The 21,314-nt window shown below is 43.3% G+C and overlaps 1 protein-coding gene across 1 annotated transcript in view; it reads left to right on the top strand.

The window, feature by feature from the left end:
• LOC124041902 (receptor-type tyrosine-protein phosphatase N2-like) overlaps positions 1 to 21,314 on the top strand; it is a 162,683-nt gene that overhangs the window by 127,262 nt on the left and 14,107 nt on the right. The window contains exons 17-21 of the mRNA XM_046360034.1: positions 634 to 781; positions 1,214 to 1,287; positions 18,231 to 18,308; positions 19,820 to 19,939; positions 20,330 to 20,496. Of these exons, the coding sequence (XP_046215990.1) occupies positions 634 to 781; positions 1,214 to 1,287; positions 18,231 to 18,308; positions 19,820 to 19,939; positions 20,330 to 20,496 (587 nt within the window). The remainder of the gene's footprint in view (positions 1 to 633; positions 782 to 1,213; positions 1,288 to 18,230; positions 18,309 to 19,819; positions 19,940 to 20,329; positions 20,497 to 21,314) is intronic.

Below are 21,314 nucleotides of genomic sequence, written 5' to 3'. Positions count from 1 at the left end.
AAACCTAAAATACACTACAATATTGCAAATTTCTCAGCAACAAAAGAGTGATCTCTACATCTACTGTACATGGCTAGGACCACATAGAGACCATAGATAACAATAATAAAGACACACACACACACACACCTCGGAACCAAATGCCACAAAACATTAGCATTATTATTCATATAATTCTAAGAACATTTCTACTAGCTCATCTTTACTCCTGCTGAATTAAGAATATTCTATTTTGAGTTGTTTGTATGTCTTTCTTTGCATTGCTTGGTCAGATCATTATTGTCAAAGAGAATGTCTTCTCAATTGACTTACCTGGTTAATATGTTCTCTTTCCTCGACCTCCTTAGTCTTACATTGAGGAGGAATACACACCAACTGACACGATGGGTACAACTGTAGTTATTGAATGCATATTGACTCCATGTCTTCTTTTCCTCCCTAGTCTTACATGGAGGAGGAATACACACCAACTGACACAATGGGTACAACTGTAGTTATTGAATGCATATTGACTCCATGTCTTCTTTTTCCTCCCTAGTCTTACATGGAGGAGGAATACACACCAACTGACACGATGGGTACAACTGTAGTTATTGAATGCATATTGACTCCATGTCTTCTTTTCCTCCCTAGTCTTACATGGAGGACCACCTGAAGAACAAGAATCGTCTGGAGAAGGAGTGGGAGGCTCTTTGTGCGTATCAGGCTGAGCCCAACGCCTCCACTACAGGCCTGGGGGCAGGGAACACAAAGAAGAACCGCTCCAATGCAGTGGTGGCCTGTAAGTAATTATTCTGTTTTTAAAGGAGTGGGGCAGTCCCCTCCTTCCGTATTGTTCCATGTTTATTGGATAGAGAGGAAAGGTAGAATAGAGTGTACTAAAAGAGCAGTGAATGGGATTTGAACCCATGCCCACAGCAGTACATCAGGCAGCAGCTTAGACCACTAGATCACCCCAGGTCACAAGGCCTATAAGCTCTCCTCTTGTTAGATATCATGCTACTGTCAATTGCACCCATCTGAGACTATTTCAAATGATAAGATATATGGAGCAGGTTTGCTTTATGTTTGAGTAATAGCTTAAAGGTTATGTTTGAGGGTGTATTCTTGAGTATTTGAGTATTCCAGTGCTTATAACACACTTCAGGCAGGCCTAGCACGGTGATGAGTCCTTGTTGAGTTGATGCAATAAATTCCTCCATTTATATTTCAGATGATCACTCAAGAATTACCTTGAAGGTTGAAAACAGCCACAGCAATTCAGATTACATCAATGCCAGCCCAATTGTAAGTACCGTTTCAGTATACTAAACTCTGCTTTATAGTGTGGGGATGCTGTACTTTAGAACGAACTAAAGCAAAGCAGTGCTTTACAATATACAATTTGATGTAACAGATTGCTTAGCTTTAGTAAGATGCCTGGTATTGCTTATGCACACTGTGTTTCATGCGTTGAATATTAATGATTGTTTTATTAGAAATAATGAGTGAATATTCACATGGGGAATGGGTGGGGAAGGGTACCGCGCATGATTCACCCTATTCATTCCCTCATTTTGAAAGCACAGTTGATCTGTGACTGTTATTGACCTTGAATTATGCTAATGTACTGTTTTTCACAGCTATGCAGTTCAGTTTTGTTGTGCTTTGGTGTTGCCTATATACACTATGTACCTGTGTACAATTCATTCCATGACATAGACTGACCAGGTGAATGCTATGATCCCTTATTGATGTTACTTGTTAAATCCACTTCAATCAGTGTAGATTTTAAAATGTTTCTTTAACCTTTATTTGAACAGGGAAGACATATTGAGAAGTACAGTATGTCTCTTGTAAATGCGCCTTGTCTAATACAACATAAAAATATACATTTACCCCAAATATACAGAACCAGTCACAAGTTTGGACACACCTACTCATTCAAGGCTTTTTCTTTATTTTTACTATTTTCCACGTTGTAGAAAAATAGTGAAGACATCAAAACTATGAAATAACACATATGGAGTCATGTTGTAACCAGAAAAGTGTTAAACAAATCAAAATATATTTTAGATTCTTGAAAGTAGCCACCCTTTGCCTTGATGTTGTTCCTAGATGTTTCCACTTAACAATAACAGCACTTACAGTTGGACCGGGGCAGCTTTAGCAGGGCAGAAATTTGATGAACTGACTTGTTGGAAAGGTGGCATCCTATGACGGCGCCACGTTGGAAGTCACTGAGCACTTCAGTAAGGCCATTCTACTGCCAATGTTTGTCTATGAAGATTTCATGGCTGTGTGCTCGATTGTATTTACCTGTCAGCTATGGGTGTGGCTGAAATAGCCAAATCCAGTAATTTGAAGGGGTGTCCACGTACTTTTGTATACAGTACCAGTCAAAAGTTTGGACACACCTACCCATTCTAGGGTTTTTCTTTATTTTTTACAATTTTTACTATTTTTCACTGTAGAGTAAAAGTGAAGACAGCAAAACTATAAAATAACACATGGAATCATATTTATATTTGAGATTTTTCAAAGTAGCCACCCTTTCATGACAGCTTTGCACACTCTTGGCATTATCTCAACCAGCTTCATGAGGTAGTCACCTGGAATTAATTTCAATTAACAGGTGTGCCTTGTTAAAAGTTCATTTGTGGAATTTCTTTCCTTCTTAATGTGTTTGAGCCAATCATTTGTCTTGTGACAAGGTAGGGTTGGTATACAGAAGATTTACCAAATAGGGCTAAGACCAAGTCCATTTTATGGCAAGAACAGCTCAAATTAGCAAAGAGAAATGACAGTCCATCATTACTTTAAGACATGAAGGTCAGTCAATGAGGAAAATTTCAAGAACTTTTTAAGTTTCTTTAAGTGCAATCGCAAAAACCCTCAAGCGCTATGATAAAACTGGCTCTCATGAGGACTGCCACAGGAAAGGAAGACCTCTGCTGCAGAGGACAAGTTCAAGAGAGTTACCAGTCTCAGAAATTGCAGCCCAAATAAAGGCTTCACAAAGTTCACAACATGAACTGTTCAGACAAGACTGCATGAATCAGACCTTCATGGTCTAGGGCGGCAGGGTAGCCTAGTGGTTAGAGCGTTGGACTAGTAACCGAAAGGTTGCAAGTTCAAATCCCCGAGCTGACAAATCTGTCGTTCTGCCCCTGAACAGGCAGTTAACCCACTGTTCCTAGGCCGTCATTGAAAATAAGAATTTGTTCTTAAATGACTTGCCTTCTTAAATAAAAATAAAATATAAAAATGTTAGAATTGCTGCAAAGAAACCACTACTAAAGGACACCAATAAGAAGAAAATTATTGATTGGGCCAACAAACACAAGCAATGGACCAGTGGAAATCCAAATTTGAGATTTTTGGTTCTAACCGCCGTGTCTTTGTGAGACCCGGTGTAGGTGAATGGATGATCTCTGCATATGTAGTTCCCACCATGAAGCAGGGAGGAGGAGGTGTAATGGTGTGGGGTGCTTTGCTGGTGACGCTGTCTGTGATTTATTTAGAATTCAATGCACACTTAACCAGCATGGCTACCACAGCTTTCGGCAGCGATACGCCATCCCATCTGGTTTGTGCTTAGTGGGACTATAATTTATTTTTCAACAGGACAATGACCCAACACACCTCCAGGCTGTGTAAGGGCTATTTGACCAAGAAGAAGAGTGATGGAGTGCTGCATCAGATGACCTGGCCTCCACAATCACCCGAACTCAACCCAATTGACATGGTTTGGGATGAGTTGGGCCGAAGAGTGAAGGAAAAGCAGGTCAACAAATGCTCAGCATATGTGGGAACTCCTTCAAGACTGTTGGAAAAGCATTCCAGGTGAACCTGGATGAGAGAATGCCAAGAGTGTGCAAAGCTGTCATCAAGGAAAAGAGTGGCTTCTTTGAAGAATATACAATATAAAATATATACACTTGAAGTCGGAAGTTTACAAACACTTAGGCTGGAGTCATTAAAACTCGTTTTTTAAACACTCCACACATTTCTTGTAAACAAACTATAGTTTTGGCAAGTCGGTTAGGACATCTACTTTGTGCAAGACACAAGTAATTTTTCCAACAATTGTTTACAGACAGATTATTGAATTTATAATTCACTGTATCACAATTCCAGTGGGTCAGAAGTTTACATACACTATGTTGACTGTGCCTTTAAACAGCTTGGAAAAATTCCAGAAGATGGTGTCATGGCTTTAGAAGCTTCTGATAGGCTAATTGACATCATTTGAGTCAATTGGAGGTGTACCTGTGGATGTATTTCAAGGCCTACCTTCAAAATCAGTGCCTCTTTGCTTGACATCATGGGAAAATCAAAAGAAATCAGCCAAGACCTCAGAAAACAAATTGTAGACCACCACACGTCTGGTTCATCCTTGGGAGCAATTTTCAAATGCCTGAACTTACCACGTTCATCTGTACAAACAATAGTACACATGTATAAACACCATGGGACCACGCAGCCGCCATACCAATCAGGAAGGAGACACGTTCTGTCTCCTAGAGTTAACGTATTTTGGTGCGAAAAGTACAAATCAATCCCAGAACAACAGCAAAGGACAGCAAAGGACCTTGTGAAGATGCTGGAGGTACAAAAGTATCTATATCCAAAGTAAAATTAGTCTTATATTGACATAACCTGAAAGGCCGCTCAGCAAGGAAGAAGCCACTGCTCCAAAACCACCATAAAAAAGCCAGACTATGGTTTGCAACTGCACATGGGGACAAAGATCGTACTTTTTGGAGAAATGTTCTATGGTCTGATGAAACAAAAATAGAACTGTTTAGCCATAATGACCATCGTTATGTTTGGAAGAAAAAGGGGTAGGCTTGCAAGCCGAAGAACACCATTCCAACCGTGAAGCACAGGGGTGGCAGCATAATGTTGTGCGGGTGCTTTGCTGCAGGAGGGACTGGCGCACTTCACAAAATAGATGGCATCATGAGAATAGAAAATTCTGTGGATATATTGAAGCAACAGCTCAAGACATCAGTCTGTAAGTTAACGCTTGGTCGCAAATGGGTCTTCCAAATGGACAATGACTCCAAGCATAGTTCCAAATTTGTGGCAAATGGCTTAAGGACAACAAAGTCAAGGTTTTGGAGTTGCCTTCACAAAGCCCTGACACAATCTCACAATCCCATAGGAAAGGTGTGGGCAGAACTGAAAAAGTGTGTGCGAGCAAGGAGGCCTACAAACCTGACTCAGCTACACCAGCTCTGTCAAGAGGAATGTGCCAAAATTGACCCAACTTATTGTGGGAAGCTTGTGGAAGGCTACCCGAAATGTTTGACCCAAGTTAAACAATTTAAACGCATTGCTACCAAATACTAATTGAGTGTATGTAAACTTCTGACCCACTGGGAATGTGATGAAAGAAACAAAAGCTGAAATAAATCATTCTCTCTAATATTATTCTGACATTTCACATTCTTAAATTAAGTGGTGATCCTAACTGACCTAAACCCATTTTTACTAGGATTAAATGTCAGGAATTGTGAAAATCTGAGTTTAAATTTGTTTGGATAAGGTGTATGTAAACTTCCAACTTCAACTGAATATTTGTTTAACACTTTTTTGGTTACTACATGATTCCCATATGTGTTATTTCATCATTTTGATGTCTTCACTATTATTCTGCAATGTATGAAATAATAACATAGTCATGGGAAGCACAAAACAAAACAGCACAAATCACCCAGATAAACAGTTACATTCATCCACAAATACGTCCCAAATCAATACTTTAAATTGCCCGAATGACACCAGAACATCAATATTAAAATGTATTTTGAATTTTGCCTAACTCATTGGAGACGCTAGAAACCTGAAGAGTTAACCAATCCTGTGAACAGATCAGGCAACTCAGGTGTCTATACTTCAACAGCAAAGATAAGATGGACGTTTATGAAGAAGGGGCTTGTAAACAAAAAGGGAGTAATGTAGTGATCTACGGGTCTTTAGCGAAGTCCAGCCAACCTGCAGGGATGAGTATCAAACCTGTCATGTTTGTCATTTATTATCATGTCTTGTCCCTGTGCTCCCCATTCTATTCGTTTCCCTCTGCTGGTCTTATTAGGTTCTTTCCCTCTTTCTATCCCTCTCTCTCCCCCTCCCTCTCTCACTCTCTCGCTCTCTCTTCTCTCTATCGTTCCGTTCCTGCTCCCAGCTGTTCCTATTCCCCTAATCATCATTTAGTCTTCCCACACCTGTTCCCGATCCTTTCCCCTGATTAGAGTCCCTATTTCTTCCTTTGTGTTCCGTTCCTGTCCTGTCGGTTCCTTGTTTAGAATTCACCGTGCTGTGATTGTGTATCGCCCTGTCCTGTCGTGTTTTTGCCTTCATCAGATGCTGCGTGTGAGCAGGTGTCTCTGTCAGCTACGGCCTGCGCCTACCCGGCGACCTGCAGTCTGTGGCCGCTTCTCCTGTTATTCCCCTCTACAGACTAGAGGATTTCTGTTATTCCCTGTTTGGACATTTCCTGTTAAGGATTCAGGATTTGTCGTTTTCTGTTTGGACTTGAAGAAACTCTGTTTCTGTTAAGTCGCTTTGGGTCCTCTTTCACCTGCATGACAGAAGGAACCGACCAAGGAATGGACCCAGCACTTCAGACGCTCGTTACACTGCCGTCGAGATCCAAGGAGCCATGCTCGGCAGACACGAGCAGGAATTGTCTGCTGCTCGCCATGCCGTGGAGAACCTGGCCGCTCAGGTTTCCGACCTCTCTGGACAGTTCCAGAGTCTACGTCTCGTGCCACCTGTTACTTCCTGGCCTGCCGAGCCTCCAGAACCTAGGGTTAATAACCCACCTTGCTACTCCGGGCAGCCCACTGAGTGCCGCTCCTTTCTCACGCAGTGTGAGATTGTGTTCTCTCTCCAACACATACTCTAGAGAGAGAGCTCGGGTTGCTTACGTCATTTCACTCCTTACTGGCCGGGCTCGAGAATGGGGCACAGCTATCTGGGAGGCAAGGGCTGATTGCTCTAACAAGTTCCAGAACTTTAAAGAGGAGATGATTCGGGTTTTTGACCGTTCAGTTTTTGGTAGGGAGGCTTCTAGGGCTCTGGCTTCCTTATGCCAAGGTGAACGGTCCATAACGGATTATTCTATTGAGTTTCGCACTCTTGCTGCCTCTAGTGAGTGGAACGAGCCGGCGCTGCTCGCTCGTTTTCTGGAGGGACTCCACGCAGTGGTTAAGGATGAGATTCTCTCCCGGGAGGTTCCTTCAGATGTGGACTCTTTGATTGCTCTCGCCATCCGCATAGAACGACGGGTAGATCTTCGTCACCGGGCTCGTGGAAGAGAGCTCGCATTCAACGGTGTTTCCCTGCTCCGCATCGCAACCATCTCCCTCCTCTGGCTTTGAGACTGAGCCCATGCAGCTGGGAGGGATTCGCATCTCGACTAAGGAGAGGGAACGGAGGATCACCAACCGCCTGTGCCTCTATTGCGGAGTTGCTGGACATTTTGTTAATTCATGTCCAGTAAAAGCCAGAGCTCATCTGTAAGCGGAGGGCTACAGGTGAGCGCAACTACTCAAGATCTCCATCAAAATCCTGTACTTTTGTCGGTCCATCTACGCTGGAAATGTAGTGCCTTGATAGACTCTGGGGCTGAGGGTTGTTTCATGGACGAAGCATGGGTTCGGAAACATGACATTCCTTTCAGAGAGTTAGAGAAGCCTACGCCCATGTTCGCCTTAGATGGTAGTCATCTTCCCAGTATCAGATTTGAGACACTACCTTTAACCCTCACAGTATCTGGTAACCACAGTGAGACTATTTCTTTTTGATTTTCCGTTCACCGTTTACACCTGTTGTTTTGGGTCATCCCTGGCTAGTATGTCATAATCCTTCTATTAATTGGTCTAGTAATTCTATCCTATCCTGGAACGTTTCTTGTCATGTGAAGTGTTTAATGTCTGCCATCCCTCCCGTTTCTTCTGTTCCTACTTCTCAGGAGGAACCTGGCGATTTGACAGGAGTGCCGGAGGAATATCATGATCTGCGCACGGTCTTCAGTCGGTCCCGAGCCAACTCCCTTCCTCCTCACCGGTCGTATGATTGTAGTATTGATCTCCTTCCGGGGACCACTCCTCCTCGAGGTAGACTATACTCTCTGTCGGCTCCCGAACGTTTATTTGTCTGTGTCTCTTGACGCCGGTACCATAGTGCCTTCTTCCTCTCCGGCCGGGGCGGGGTTCTTTTTTGTTAAGAAGAAGGACGGTTCTGCGCCCCTGCGTGGATTATCGAGGGCTGAATGACATAACGGTTAAGAATCGTTATCCGCTTCCCCCATTATGTCATCAGCCTTCGAGATTCTGCAGGGAGCCAGGTGTTTACTAAGTTGGACCTTCGTAACGCTTACCATCTCGTGCGCATCAGAGAGGGGGACGAGTGGAAAACGGCGTTTAACACTCCGTTAGGGCATTTTGAGTACCGGGTTCTGCCGTTCGGCCTCGCCAATGCGCCAGCTGTTTTTCAGGCATTAGTTAATGATGTTCTGAGAGACATGCTGAACATCTTTGTTTTTGTCTATCTTGACGATATCCTGATTTTTTTTCTCCGTCACTCGAGATTCATGTTCAGCACGTTCGACGTGTTCTAAGCGCCTTTTAGAGAATTGTCTCTACGTAAAGGCTGAGAAGTGCTCTTTTCATGTCTCCTCCGTTACTTTTCTCGGTTCCGTTATTTCCGCTGAAGGCATTCAGATGGATTCCGCTAAGGTCCAAGCTGTCAGTGATTGGCCCGTTCCAAATCACGTGTCGAGTTGCAGCGCTTTTTAGGTTTCATCGGCGTTTCATTCGTAAAGTTGCTGCCCCTCTCACAGCTCTTACTTCTGTCAAGACGTGTTTTAACCGCCCAGGGAGCTTTTGATCTTCTAAAAGAACGTTTTACGTCCGCTCCTATCCTCGTTACTCCTGACGTCACTAGACAATTCATTGTCGAGGTTGACGCTTCAGAGGTAGGCGTGGGAGCCATTCTATCCCAGCGCTTCCAGTCTGACGATAAATCCTTGCGCTTATTTTTCTCATCGCCTGTCGCCATCTGAGCGCAACTATGATGTGGGTAACCGTGAACTGCTCGCCATCCGCTTAGCCCTAGGCGAAAAGTGGTTGGAGGGGGCGACCGTTCCTTTTGTCGTTTGGACAGACCATAAGAACCTTGAGTACATCCGTTCTGCCAAACGACTTAATGCCCGTCAAGCTCGTTGGGCGTTGTTTTTCGCTCGTTTCGAGCTTGTGATTTCTTACCGTCCGGGTAGCAAGAACACCAAGCCTGATGCCTTATCCCGTCTGTTTAGTTCTTCGTGGCTTCTACTGATCCCGAGGGGATTCTTCCTTATGGGCGTGTTGTCGGGTTAACAGTCTGGGGAATTGAAAGACAGGTTAAGCAAGCACTCACGCACACTGATTTGTCCTAGTAACCTCCTTTTGTTCCTGTTTCCAAGTGGGCTCACTCTGCCAAGTTAGCTGGTCATCCCGGTGTTCGAGGCACTCTTGCGTCTATTCGCCAGCGCTTTTGGTGGCCGACTCAGGAGCGTGACACGCGCCGTTTCGTGGCTGCTTGTTCGGACTGCGCGCAGACTAAGTCGGGTAACTTCCTCCTGCCGGTTCTCAGACCGCTCCCCATTCCTTCTCGACCATGGTCTCACATCGCCTTAGACTTCATTACCGGTCTGCCTTTGTCTGCGGGGAAGACTGTGATTCTTACGGTTGTCGATAGGTTCTCTAAGGCGGCACATTTCATTCCCCTCGCTAAACTTCCTTCCGCTAAGGAGACGGCACAAATCATTATTGAGAATGTATTCAGAATTCATGGCCTCCCGTTAGAAACAGAGGCCCGCAATTCACGTCACAGTTTTGGAGGGAGTTCTGTCGTTTGATTGGTGCGTCCGTCAGTCTCTCTTCCGGGTTTCATCCCCAGTCTAACGGTCAAGCAGAGAGGGCCAATCAGACGATTGGTCGCATACTGTGCCTTTCTTTCAGAAACCCTGCGTCTTGGGCAGAACAGCTCCCCTGGGCAGAATACGCTCACAATCATCTCCGTTTCAGAGTAGTCTGGGTTACCAGCCTCCTCTGTTCTCATCCCAGCTTGCCGATCCAGCGTTCCCTCCGCTCAAGCGTTTGTCCAACGTTGTGAGCGCACCTGGAGGAGGGTGAGGTCTGCACTTTGATAAAGGGCACAGACGGTGAGAGCCGCCAATAAACGCAGGATTAAGAGTCCAAGGTATTGTTGCGGCCAGAGAGTGTGGCTTTCCACTGAACCTTCCTCTTACGACAGCTTCTCGTAAGTTGACTCCGCGGTTCATTGGTCCGTTCCGTGTCTCCCAGGTCGTCAATCCTGTCGCTGTGCGACACATCTTCGTCGCGTCCATCCTGTCTTCCATGTCTCCTGTGTTAAGCCCTTTCTTCGCACCCCCGTTCGTCTTCCCTCCCCCTCCCGTCCTTGTCGAGCGCAGGTACATAAGATCATGGACATGCGTTCTCGGGGACGGGGTCACCAATACTTAGTGGATTGGGAGGGTTACGGTCCTGAGGAGAGGAGTTGGGTTCCGTCTCGGGAACCGTTCACTCATCGATGATTTCCTCCGTTGCCGCCAATTCCTCCTCGAACTGTCATGTTTGTCATTTATTATCATGTCTTGTCCCTGTGCTCCCCATTCTATTCGTTTCCCTCTGCTGGTCTTATTAGGTTCTTTCCCTCTTTCTATCCCTCTCTCTCCCCCCTCCCTCTCTCACTCTCTCGCTCTCTCTTCTCTCTATCGTTCCGTTCCTGCTCCCAGCTGTTCCTATTCCCTAATCATCATTTAGTCTTCCCACACCTGTTCCCGATCCTTTCCCCTGATTAGAGTCCCTATTTCTTCCTTTGTGTTCCGTTCCTGTCCTGTCGGTTCCTTGTTTAGAATTCACCGTGCTGTGATTGTGTAATCAGATGCTGCGTGTGAGCAGGTGTCTCTGTCAGCTACGGCCTGCGCCTACCCGGCGACCTGCAGTCTGTGGCCGCTTCTCCTGTTATTCCCCTCTGAGACTAGAGGATTTCTGTTATTCCCTGTTTGGACATTTCCTGTTAAGGATTCAGGATTTGTCGTTTTCTGTTTGGACTTGAAGAAACTCTGTTTCTGTTAAGTCGCTTTTGGGTCCTCTTTCACCTGCATGACAAAACCTGTAAAAAAAACAAAGGGCACTACGATAGATGGCATCCAAAGGTTTAAGAGTTGTAGCAGTTGCACTTTGATAAATAATATCACCATAATCAAGAACAGATAAAAACGTTGACTGAAGGATTCGCTTCCTGAAGGCATCATCTGTTGCTGTAGCTTCTTAACCAGCTCACCTATATGTTTTTTGAACGTTAAATCCACATCAATCCAAATGCCTAAATATGTATATGCAGGAACACGTTCGATTGGAGAAACCTCTAACGAGTGAACATGTAGTTCTTCGGAAACATTCTTGTGAAATTTTTAAAACAACAATGTATTTTGTTTTGCCTGTATTAAGCATACATTTTAAATCAGGAATGGATTCCTGCATAGCTATAAAATCTGACTGTAGTTTTAACACAGCCAGATCAACAGTCGGGGCAGTAGCATACATAATATTATCATCCGCATATAGATTAAGTTTACAATTTTAAACAGATTGACCAATGGTGATTATATAAATAGTGAAGAGAACAGGTCCCAGAATCGAACCCTGTGGTACACCTTTATGGACTTCAAGAAATTCAGACTTAACCCCATCAATCACGATGGCCTGAGTTATGTCACAAAGGTAATCATGAACAGGGGTCAGAGCTCAGGCCTGTTGAGGACAACTTATTAAATAAAATAGCATGATCAACAGTATCAAAAACTTTTGACATGTCTACAAACAAAGCAGCACATTTCATTTTAGTGTCTAACGCATTGACAAGATCAATAACAACTGAAGTGGTTGCTGTAATAGTGCTATGCCCAGGCCTAAACCCTGATTGGTTTACATTCAAAACATATTTCTCAGATTTAAAAAAAAAAAAATTTTAAAAAAAAGAGAAAAGGTCTACATTTACCAAGGATTCAAGATACTTAGCAAGAAAAGGAAGTCATGAAATGGAGAGATCATGATTAAGATCACTACTATCCCTGCGCTTGTGGAGTGGCAGAACAAGAGCTGATTTACATACTTTTGGAATATTTCCTGATGACAATGTTAAATAAAAAAATGTGGGTTATTGAGCCAACAATGATGGGCGCTGCACACTTAAGCAGACCAGGATCCAATTGGTCGGCCCCTGTGGATTTCTTGTTGCCTATTGCTAGCAAAGCATCCAGGACTTCTTTTTCTGTAAATAGCCTAAAAGAAAAGCTGTGACTATAAATTCTCTGATCCTTCTGCAAGTCATTCAGCAAGTTTTCCCGATCAGCATCCTGCCAAATATCATTGTGTATATGCTTAGAAGTTATTTCAAAGAGATAGCCCGCTGAAATAAAATGGTGATTAAATGCATCAATGATGGCATTTTTTAACGTAATAAGGCCTGCATTTCCCAATCATCATTTTGGTCACCCAGGATAATAACTTCGGATTTAATAAAATAATACAACAAACTAGTTAACTCTTCAAGTGCACAAAGGTTAGCCGATGAAGGACGGTAGGTAGACCCCTATAACAGTTATAGACACATTTTTCCCCAGACAAAGGCTTAAATATAGTAACTAAACATTTTTGGCAAGGGAAATGGATTTCAGTCAAGAGAGAGAAATTATTTTGATAACGAATAGCCTCTCCACCCTGTCTGTCAGCTTTGAACCAATTATAACACTCAATATTAATATTGGAGTCCAGAATATCCCCAGAGATCCAAGTTTCAGTCAATACTAGAATGTCAGAATTTGTCTGCGTAGCCCAGATCTTGATGTAATTAAGTTTATGAAGTAAGCTCCTGGTGTTTAGATGCATCAACCCAAGTCATTTACAATTTTTTAAGTCACATGGACTCTCCAACTCAAACAAGCTACATTCAATAGGTAGTTGCAGGTCCTGTCTGATGTTTGTTTTTTTACATTTGATTTAACTAGGCAAGTCAGTTCAAATTCTTATTTACAATGACGGCCTACCCTGGCCAAACCCGGACGACGCTGGGCCAATTGTGTGCCACCCTGTGGGACTCCCAATCACGGCCGGATGTCAGAGGCCTCTTGCACTGAGATGCAGTGCCTTTGACCGCTGCGCCACTCAGGAGCCCATTGATATAGTTGATATAGATGAAGGGGAGGAGACAGGTTAAAGAAGGATTTTTAAGCCTTGAGACAATTGAGACATGGATTGTGTATCTGTGCCATTCGTGGGGGTGAATGGGCAAGTGCCTTTGAACGGGGTATGGTAGTAGGCGCACAGGTTTGTGTCAACACTTTCCCATGTGTATTAAGAATGGTCCACCACCCAAAGAACATCCCGCCAACTTGACACAACTGTGGGAAGCATTGGAGTCAACATAGGCCAGCATCCCTGTGGAATGCTTTCGACACCTTGTAGATTCCATGCCCCGAGGATTTGAGGCTGTTCTGAGGGCAGGTGGGGGGGAGGCAACTCAATATTAGGAAGGTGAGCTGTTTTGTACACTCACTTAAAAATCCTTCTATGACCTGTCTCCTCCCCTTCATGTACACTGATTGAAGTGGATTTAACACGTGACATCTTTAAGGGATCATAGCTTTCACGTGGATTCATATGGTCAGTCTATGTCATGTAAAGAGCAGGTGTTCCTAACGTTTTGTACACTCAGTGTATCTATTCAGGTTTAGTTGATTACATGTAAGCCTACACATTGGCAGCAGGGAATCAGCATGGGAGCTGATGCATTTATACCGTTTCTACTGGTGCATTTTTAAAGGCTAAATCAGGAGTTTAAAGACACACTCCTTTGCCTCTCACAAATGACAACCAGTGTATAAATTGGGTAATTTACACACACTTAAGCATCAAACAATACATTTTGAGCAAATGTTTTTTTTTACTCAGCTGTGAATGTCCAAGAACCAAACATTTGTAAGAAAGAGAGAAATAGGAGCCATGTGAATTCAGGATCTGAGCATACCCATTTGAAAAAGGTGGTCAAATCAAATAGATGCAGTTATCTTCCCCTGGAGGCAGATACAGAAGTATTCCATTATAAGAAACTGAAATGCTATGCATTTCAAATCCAAGGTCGTGTCCAAACTGTCACCCTGTTCCCTTCATAGTGCACTACCTTTGACCAGGACTCATAGGGTTCAAAAGTAGTACACTATATAGGGAAAGGGGTGCCATTCGGGACACTGGCCAGTTGTCTTTGCACCAAAGTGCCAGGATGTGACGACACAGAAGAACCATTTCCTACACACCGAGCTGGATGGGTACAACTAGATATTTACAGAAATACCTCTGCTGCTGGCAATTTGATTTCCTCAACAACAACACTTACTGGCTCAGAGCAGAACATTGTTGTCGGCACTCTGGAGAATGTTTGTCTGCAAAGTAAAACTGTGAATCACTGTAAAACTTATGATGATCTTATAAGAGGAATTGTGTAACTCCCTTGTGATTGTCGCTTTAAAGAGCCTATTATTCCTCTCGCTACTGTGGGATATCTGGCTTCAAGCTAATTGAGCTGTTATTGTATGGCTTCATTTCGAAGACATTACTGTTGGTGTTACATTGATGAAGTAGAGATTCTATGGACGCTCTAGATCGTCTTATGGACTCTTGCTTTCACATCATCACCACTAGCCCCTCACAATACATGGGAAACCGGTTCCAACACCTCTGATATGAGGACCAGAACAGAAGTGAATCTCCTGTGAGAGAGTACCTTTGCCTCCCTCTCCCTGGTCTCACAGTGTGGTGGGTGAAACAAAGAGCTGACAAGCCTTGGTCCCCCACTGTGCAGTGGTGACAGACAACCAGAGGCAGAGCAGTGCTCTGCAATAACTACTGCTGCCACCGGCAGCCACTGGCCAGTAGGGAAGAAAGGCTGATAATTACAGCACACAGACCCTGGCTGTGCAGAACAAAACGGCCATGATTACGCCTGTCACGTTGCCGCTTGCTCCTCATTAGGTCCCAGAGAAATCATCCACTGGTAAACAATGTTTCATCTCTCTCTCTCTCCCTCTGTAACTCCAACCAAGAAGTTGGGTGGGTGGAAGAGGGAGGGATGGACAAGGGACAATGGGTTCCTGGAGACCCATCAACAGCATTAGCCCCTCAGCCTACTGACGGCTGAATGGACGGACACACTCAAGAATGTCATTAGCACCAGTTCTTAGTTCAGAGACAGCAGACACTTAAAATTGTCAGGAAACATTGTGTCTCCACGAGATTGGAGAGAGAGACAGAAGGGGAGCATCAGAGAGAGAGAGGTAGAGAGAGAGAGAGAGAGAGAGAGAGAGAGAGAGAGAGAGAGAGAGAGAGAGAGAGAGAGAGAGAGAGAGAGAGAGAGGAGATATGTATACTTTGACAATGTACAATGTACAGTATGTCATTTAACTTGCCATGTCTATGAGAGAGAGAGAGCGAGAGAGAGGGAGAGAGAGAGAGAGATCAGAGAGAGAGAGAGAGAGAGAGAGAGGGGAGCATCAGAGAGAGAGAGAGAGAGAGAGAGAGAGAGAGAGAGAGAGAGAGAGAGAGAGAGAGAGAGAGAAGGGGAGCATCAGAGAGAGAGAGAGAGAGAGAGAGAGAGAGAGAGAGAGAGAGAGAGAGAGAGAGAGAGAGAGAGAGAGAGAGAGGGGAGCATCAGAGAGAGAGAGAGAGAGAGAGAGAGAGAGAGAGAGAGAGAGAGAGAGAGAGAGAGAGAGAGATTTAACTTGAGAGAGAGAGAGAGAGAGAGAGAGAGAGAGAGAGAGAGAGAGGGGAGCATCAGAGAGAGAGAGAGCTAGAGAGAGAGAGAGAGAGAGAGAGAGAGAGAGAGAGACAGAGACAGAGACAGAGACAGAGACAGAGAGGGAGATATGTATACTTTGACAATGTACAATGTACAGTATGTCATTTAACTTGCCATGTCTATGAGAGAGAGAGAGAGAGAGAGAGAGAGAGAGAGAGAGAGAGAGGGAGCATCAGAGAGAGAGAGAGAGAGAGAGACAGAGAGAGAGATAGAGAGACAGAGAGAGAGAGAGAGAGAGAGAGAGAGAGAGAGAGAGAGAGAGAGAGAGAGAGAGAGAGAGAGAGAGAGAGAGAGAGAGAGAAGGGAGCATCAGAGAGAGAGAGAGAGAGAGAGAGAGAGAGAGAGAGAGAGAGAGAGAGAGAGAGAGAGAGGGGGAGCATCAGAGAGAGAGAGCTAGAGAGCTAGAGAGAGAGAGAGAGAGAGAGAGAGAGAGAGAGAGAGGAGAGAGAGAGAGAGAGAGAGAGAGAGGGAGAGAGAGAGAGAGAGAGAGAGAGAGAGAGAGAGAGAGAGAGAGAGAGAGAGAGAGAGAGACAGAGAGAGAGAGAGACAGAGACAGAGACAGAGACAGAGACAGAGACAGAGACAGAGAGAGAGAGAGAGAGAGAGAGAGAGAGAGAGAGAGAGAGAGAGAGAGAGAGAGAGAGAGAGAGAGAATAGAGTTTATCTGTACTGAGTGTACTGCAGACACTGAATTTCTCTCAGTATTGAGTCTAGACCAATGACAGTCAGTTTCTCTGTTGCAGCAGTAGACACTCTCCAGGGGTACAGCATCAAACACTAGACATTGTTCTATTTCTTTTTTCTGCCAAAGCTAAAATGTTTTACTTGTTGTTAGCATTCGTCATTATTGACAATTATATAAAAGGACATAAAAGCACTCTCCCATTCACAGCCCCTCCTCTATTCTCCTCCATCTGTTAACAAATGCACTTTGCAGTGACAGTTTTTCCATTTTAATTGAAATGCAAACCCCTTGTTAAAACGGTGCCTTTCTTTTCCCAGTTAATACATTTACGTTAAAAGCTTAATCTTCTGTGTAAACCCAAGTTTATTTAAAACATTCTATTATTTTAGTTCATAAAGCAACAGAAGGCTATTAAACACCATTTTCTGTGTGCAGGCTTTGGAATGATCTGTCTTTTCCCATAATTGCTTCCAGATAAATTGGCCTATCCAATTATAACATTTTCCATACAATTTGCATGGTAATAGGTATGACTGACACTCAACTATTCTCTTCTCGCATTCGCCACACATTTCTGGACCACGCTTGTTTTTTTAAGATGGCATTTGCTCTCCAATTTGTGAGAGTTTTTGCAGCCTTGTTGTTTTAAGCACTGAAGGAATAAGAAAAGATGACACACAGACAACATTTGGGGTTTGGGATTCATAGAAAGGATTTCTTCCACAAACATTTGGTTAACAATACATGGGAAAAGTCTGATCTCATTCCCATTGAATACCTATTCAAACATATCCAAAATGAAAACCAGGACATAAGTGAAAGGCTTTGCACACTGTATTGAGCCTTCACTGACCACCTACACTATTTCTCAGGGAGGGAAGAATAGGCAGTAATACTCTGAATTTCCTCTTTCTACAGCCAATGTGGGTGTTACTTTTAAAGCGGCAATAAGCGGTTGAAGCAATAGCGTTCTCCCGGCCCCCGTTTCGGTAAAAAGCTGTGGGATGGATCTGGAGAAACGTAACCACTCTCAAATTCATAGAAAGAGCTATGGATGCAACAACTGACCATCCATTACATCAAAATAATAGTTTTAACCATGTTTTTAGGTTACATGGTGTTTGTTTACAAACATTGGAGTATAACAAGCTTATATTTTGTGATCTTATGGGGTACGAGAGTTGAACTAAGCTCAGGAGGAATTTATAAGTTGTTTTCTTCATACATTTATGAGTGGAATGTAGCAACTATGGATTGCACCTTTATTTCAACCTTTTGCTACATCATTTTTTATTTGACTTTAAGTTGGTATGTTTTTCACTATATCCAGTGTAAGAATATTGTTCTTTCTCAAAGCACTCACTAGGGTAAACCTTGTGGTCCTTTACTTGATCAATAATGAAGTAATAACATTGCTCTTTCTCTCAATCTCTCTCTCTCTCTCTCTCTCTCTCTCTCTCTCTCTCTCTCTCTCTCTCTCTCTCTCTCTCTCTCTCTCTCTCTCTCTCTCTCTCTCTGTCTCTCTCTGTCTCTCTCTGTCTCTCTCTCTCTCTCTCTCTCTCTCTCTCTCTCTCTCTCTCTCTCTCTCTCTCTTTCTGTCTCTCTCTGTCTCTCTCTGTCTCTGTCTCTCTCCCAGATGGATCATGACCCACGGAACCCAGCCTACATCGCTACTCAAGGCCCTCTTCCCTCCACGGTGGCTGATTTCTGGCAGGTACAGTCCTCTCTTTCATAAAATCAATATCTTCTCCAGACTTAAACAACAAGGGAACAGTGTTATTAGAAGTGTAAGTCAAACTGGAGACAAGTGCTTTTTGTAATCCCACCATGGCCTCCATATATACCACTACACAATCTACTTGCAAATGATAATCAAATATTGCTGCACATTTTATGTATACAGATATGCCTGGTTGTGTCAAACTATAGGTAGGGAATAGGGTGCCATTTAGGATGCATCCTCTGTCACCCGTGTGCTACATTAATTTTGTTACTGAGTGGTTGGAATGTCTGGCCCATCATGACAACCTGAGTATGGGCCTCAGCCTGGGCCCCCTCTCTGCCTAATCCCTGTTTGGCTCTGAACACACTCTGAGAGGGGGGGTGGAGGCTCTCTCTCCTCTCTTCTCCCTAATCTTCTCCCTCCTGTCTTAGTAAATTATACTTTTTTTTAAGTGTATTTTACATGGGTCACGACACACTCTACATCATTAAACTATATTAGAACTTTGTCAAGTGTGCTAAACTTTGTTCAATGTGCTAAACATTAGCAAATGCTCTTGGTAACTGTGAAATCATGAGCCATGGGTAAGAGAGCCCCCTGGTCATCTGATGAGTGTAACAATAATGTTTTATTAGCTTCAGTAACCTGGCTGCTGTCTTTCTATCCTGCCAATGGCTCTCTAGAGCTGATGAGTGTAGAGAGCCATTGGCAGGATAGACCTTCTGTCCAGCGCCATCTAGACTGTATGTTGGGGCGGCAGGGTAGCCTAGTGGTTAGAGCGTTGGATTAGTAACCGAAAGGTTGCAAGTTCGAATCCCCGAGCTGACAAGGTACAAATCTGTCGTTCTGCCCCTGAACAGGCAGTTAACCCACTGTTCCTAGGCCGTCATTGAAAATAAGAATTTGTTCTTAACTGACTTGCCTAGTAAAATAAAGGTAAAATAAAAAATAAATAAAATAAATATGTTAGCGAGAAAAATTCCCTCTAAACAGACACTCCTAGTTCTGGAAGGACACAATAGTGTATTTATTTGTTAAGGGACAGATACAATTAAAACATTGATACATTGAATCGTCGATATGCTTTAGCTTGCGCTGATTTGCACCATCAGTCCCCCCCCCTACATATGAAGCTGTTTGTTTTTTAACCTAACTGTTTTACTATTGTTAAAGTTTACAAAAAAATATTTTAAAGAATTTCACAGCGACAGCTAACAGTGTTTTCCCCAAGTATGGAAAGTAGATTGTACTGTAATTTGGATGCAGATGATTCAATAAGAAGGAATGGATGATAATTAATCATTTTAATCAAGCATTTTTTTCCATATTCCTGTTTGTCATGTTTTGTCTTTTTCCTCTAATACTAGTAAATGGGCTCATACATATAAGTTTGAAGTGTATGTGGGAGCGTCTCAATAGAATAGCGTGAGGGTGCATGTCACGAGGCAATTACCGGGTGTTGCCTGGTGACAAAATGGCCGTTCTCTGTCTTTTGTGTGCAGATGGTTTGGGAGAATGGCTGTGTGGTCATTGTCATGCTGACGCCCCTCACTGAGAGTGGAGTCAAACAGTGCTACCACTACTGGCCTGACGAGGGGTCCAACCTCTACCACATCTACGAGGTACCAGGCCTGGTTATCCAATGTCTGATGTTCGCTCAAAATGACCATTTTTTGTTTTTCTAGTCTTATCTATTGTTATTGCTCTAAATCGGAAATATGGTTATAGTCGTTTTGATTTTAAAATTCATGTGTAATTTCAGCATAATTTGGTTGCAAATGTACTCAGTTTTAATTACATTCAACTGTTTACTTATATACTGTAAATACTGTAAAAGCACAGTCAGTAATACCCGTTTTCTAACTTTTCTGTAAGGTGCACAGTGCACTGCATATTTAAAATCAAGTGCACTTATAATTACATGTTTTACTGTGTATTCACGGATAACTTACAATAGAATAAGAATGAGAACTCATTATATTTATATGACTGTGACATAACTTCCTCTATAGGTGAACCTGGTGTCGGAGCACATCTGGTGTGATGACTTCTTGGTTCGTAGTTTCTACTTAAAGAACATGCAGACCAACGAGACTCGCACCGTCACACAGTTCCACTTCCTTACCTGGCTCAACCAGAATGTCCCTGAGTCCAGTCGGACACTCCTGGACTTCCGCAGGTAGGACTTCCTAGAGACAGGGCTCCACAGGGCTGTCCTCACCACTATCTACAGTTGTAAAAATCTGCAAACTTTCAAAAAAAATCCCAGGTTTTCCAGAAATACTGATCGGAAGATTCCTCGGAAAACATGGATTTCTAGAAAATCTGGGAAAGTTACTAGACTTTTGCAACCCTATTGCTGTCAGATTGATATGGTAACAATAAGGTATTTTGTGGGATTAAACCTTTAGTTCCCTTTTTTTTCCTCTTACTTTATGTGCCAGTCTTCACTCTTCTTAAGATATACTATGACTCAGTAAATCTCTTTATTGCTAACCTTGCTGCTCTCTTAGGAATTGTTCAAATAACAGGACAAGTCTGAGTACTGTGATGTTATATATCCTGGGGTTATTGTATTTGTGCTGCACACTTATGAGGTTAGATCTTCCGGGAAAGAGCAGGGCCAGAATATGTGGTGAAACACATCATACTGCCATCAAGCCACCAACTGTGTTCAGTGTAGGCATTTTTTTTTCTCATGGGGTGAGGGAATGGTTAGGAGAAATACTAGGATTAAAAATGTGTTCTCGCTCAATTTCTTATCACATGCTATTGCAGTAACACTTGAATCTGAATCTTAGTTTGTGGTTTCGACAGCAATTATCACACTTGAGGGTTCGAGATCATAAACTGCGAGCTAATTCCTCTCTCTGTATGCCGCCATGTATTTAATGAACAAGTCTTACTTCTGATCGTGCAGCACTTTCTTTTATTTCTCCGTTTCATAGCTACCTACCTGTTTTGGTTTGTTTTCTTCCTTGTGTTATTTTGCCAGCT

The sequence above is a fragment of the Oncorhynchus gorbuscha genome, linkage group LG08 (assembly GCF_021184085.1).
Source record: "Oncorhynchus gorbuscha isolate QuinsamMale2020 ecotype Even-year linkage group LG08, OgorEven_v1.0, whole genome shotgun sequence".
NCBI lineage: Eukaryota > Metazoa > Chordata > Actinopteri > Salmoniformes > Salmonidae > Oncorhynchus > Oncorhynchus gorbuscha.
The sequence above is the reverse complement of the archived record's forward strand: the minus strand, read 5'-3'. Positions and strand labels throughout refer to the sequence as shown.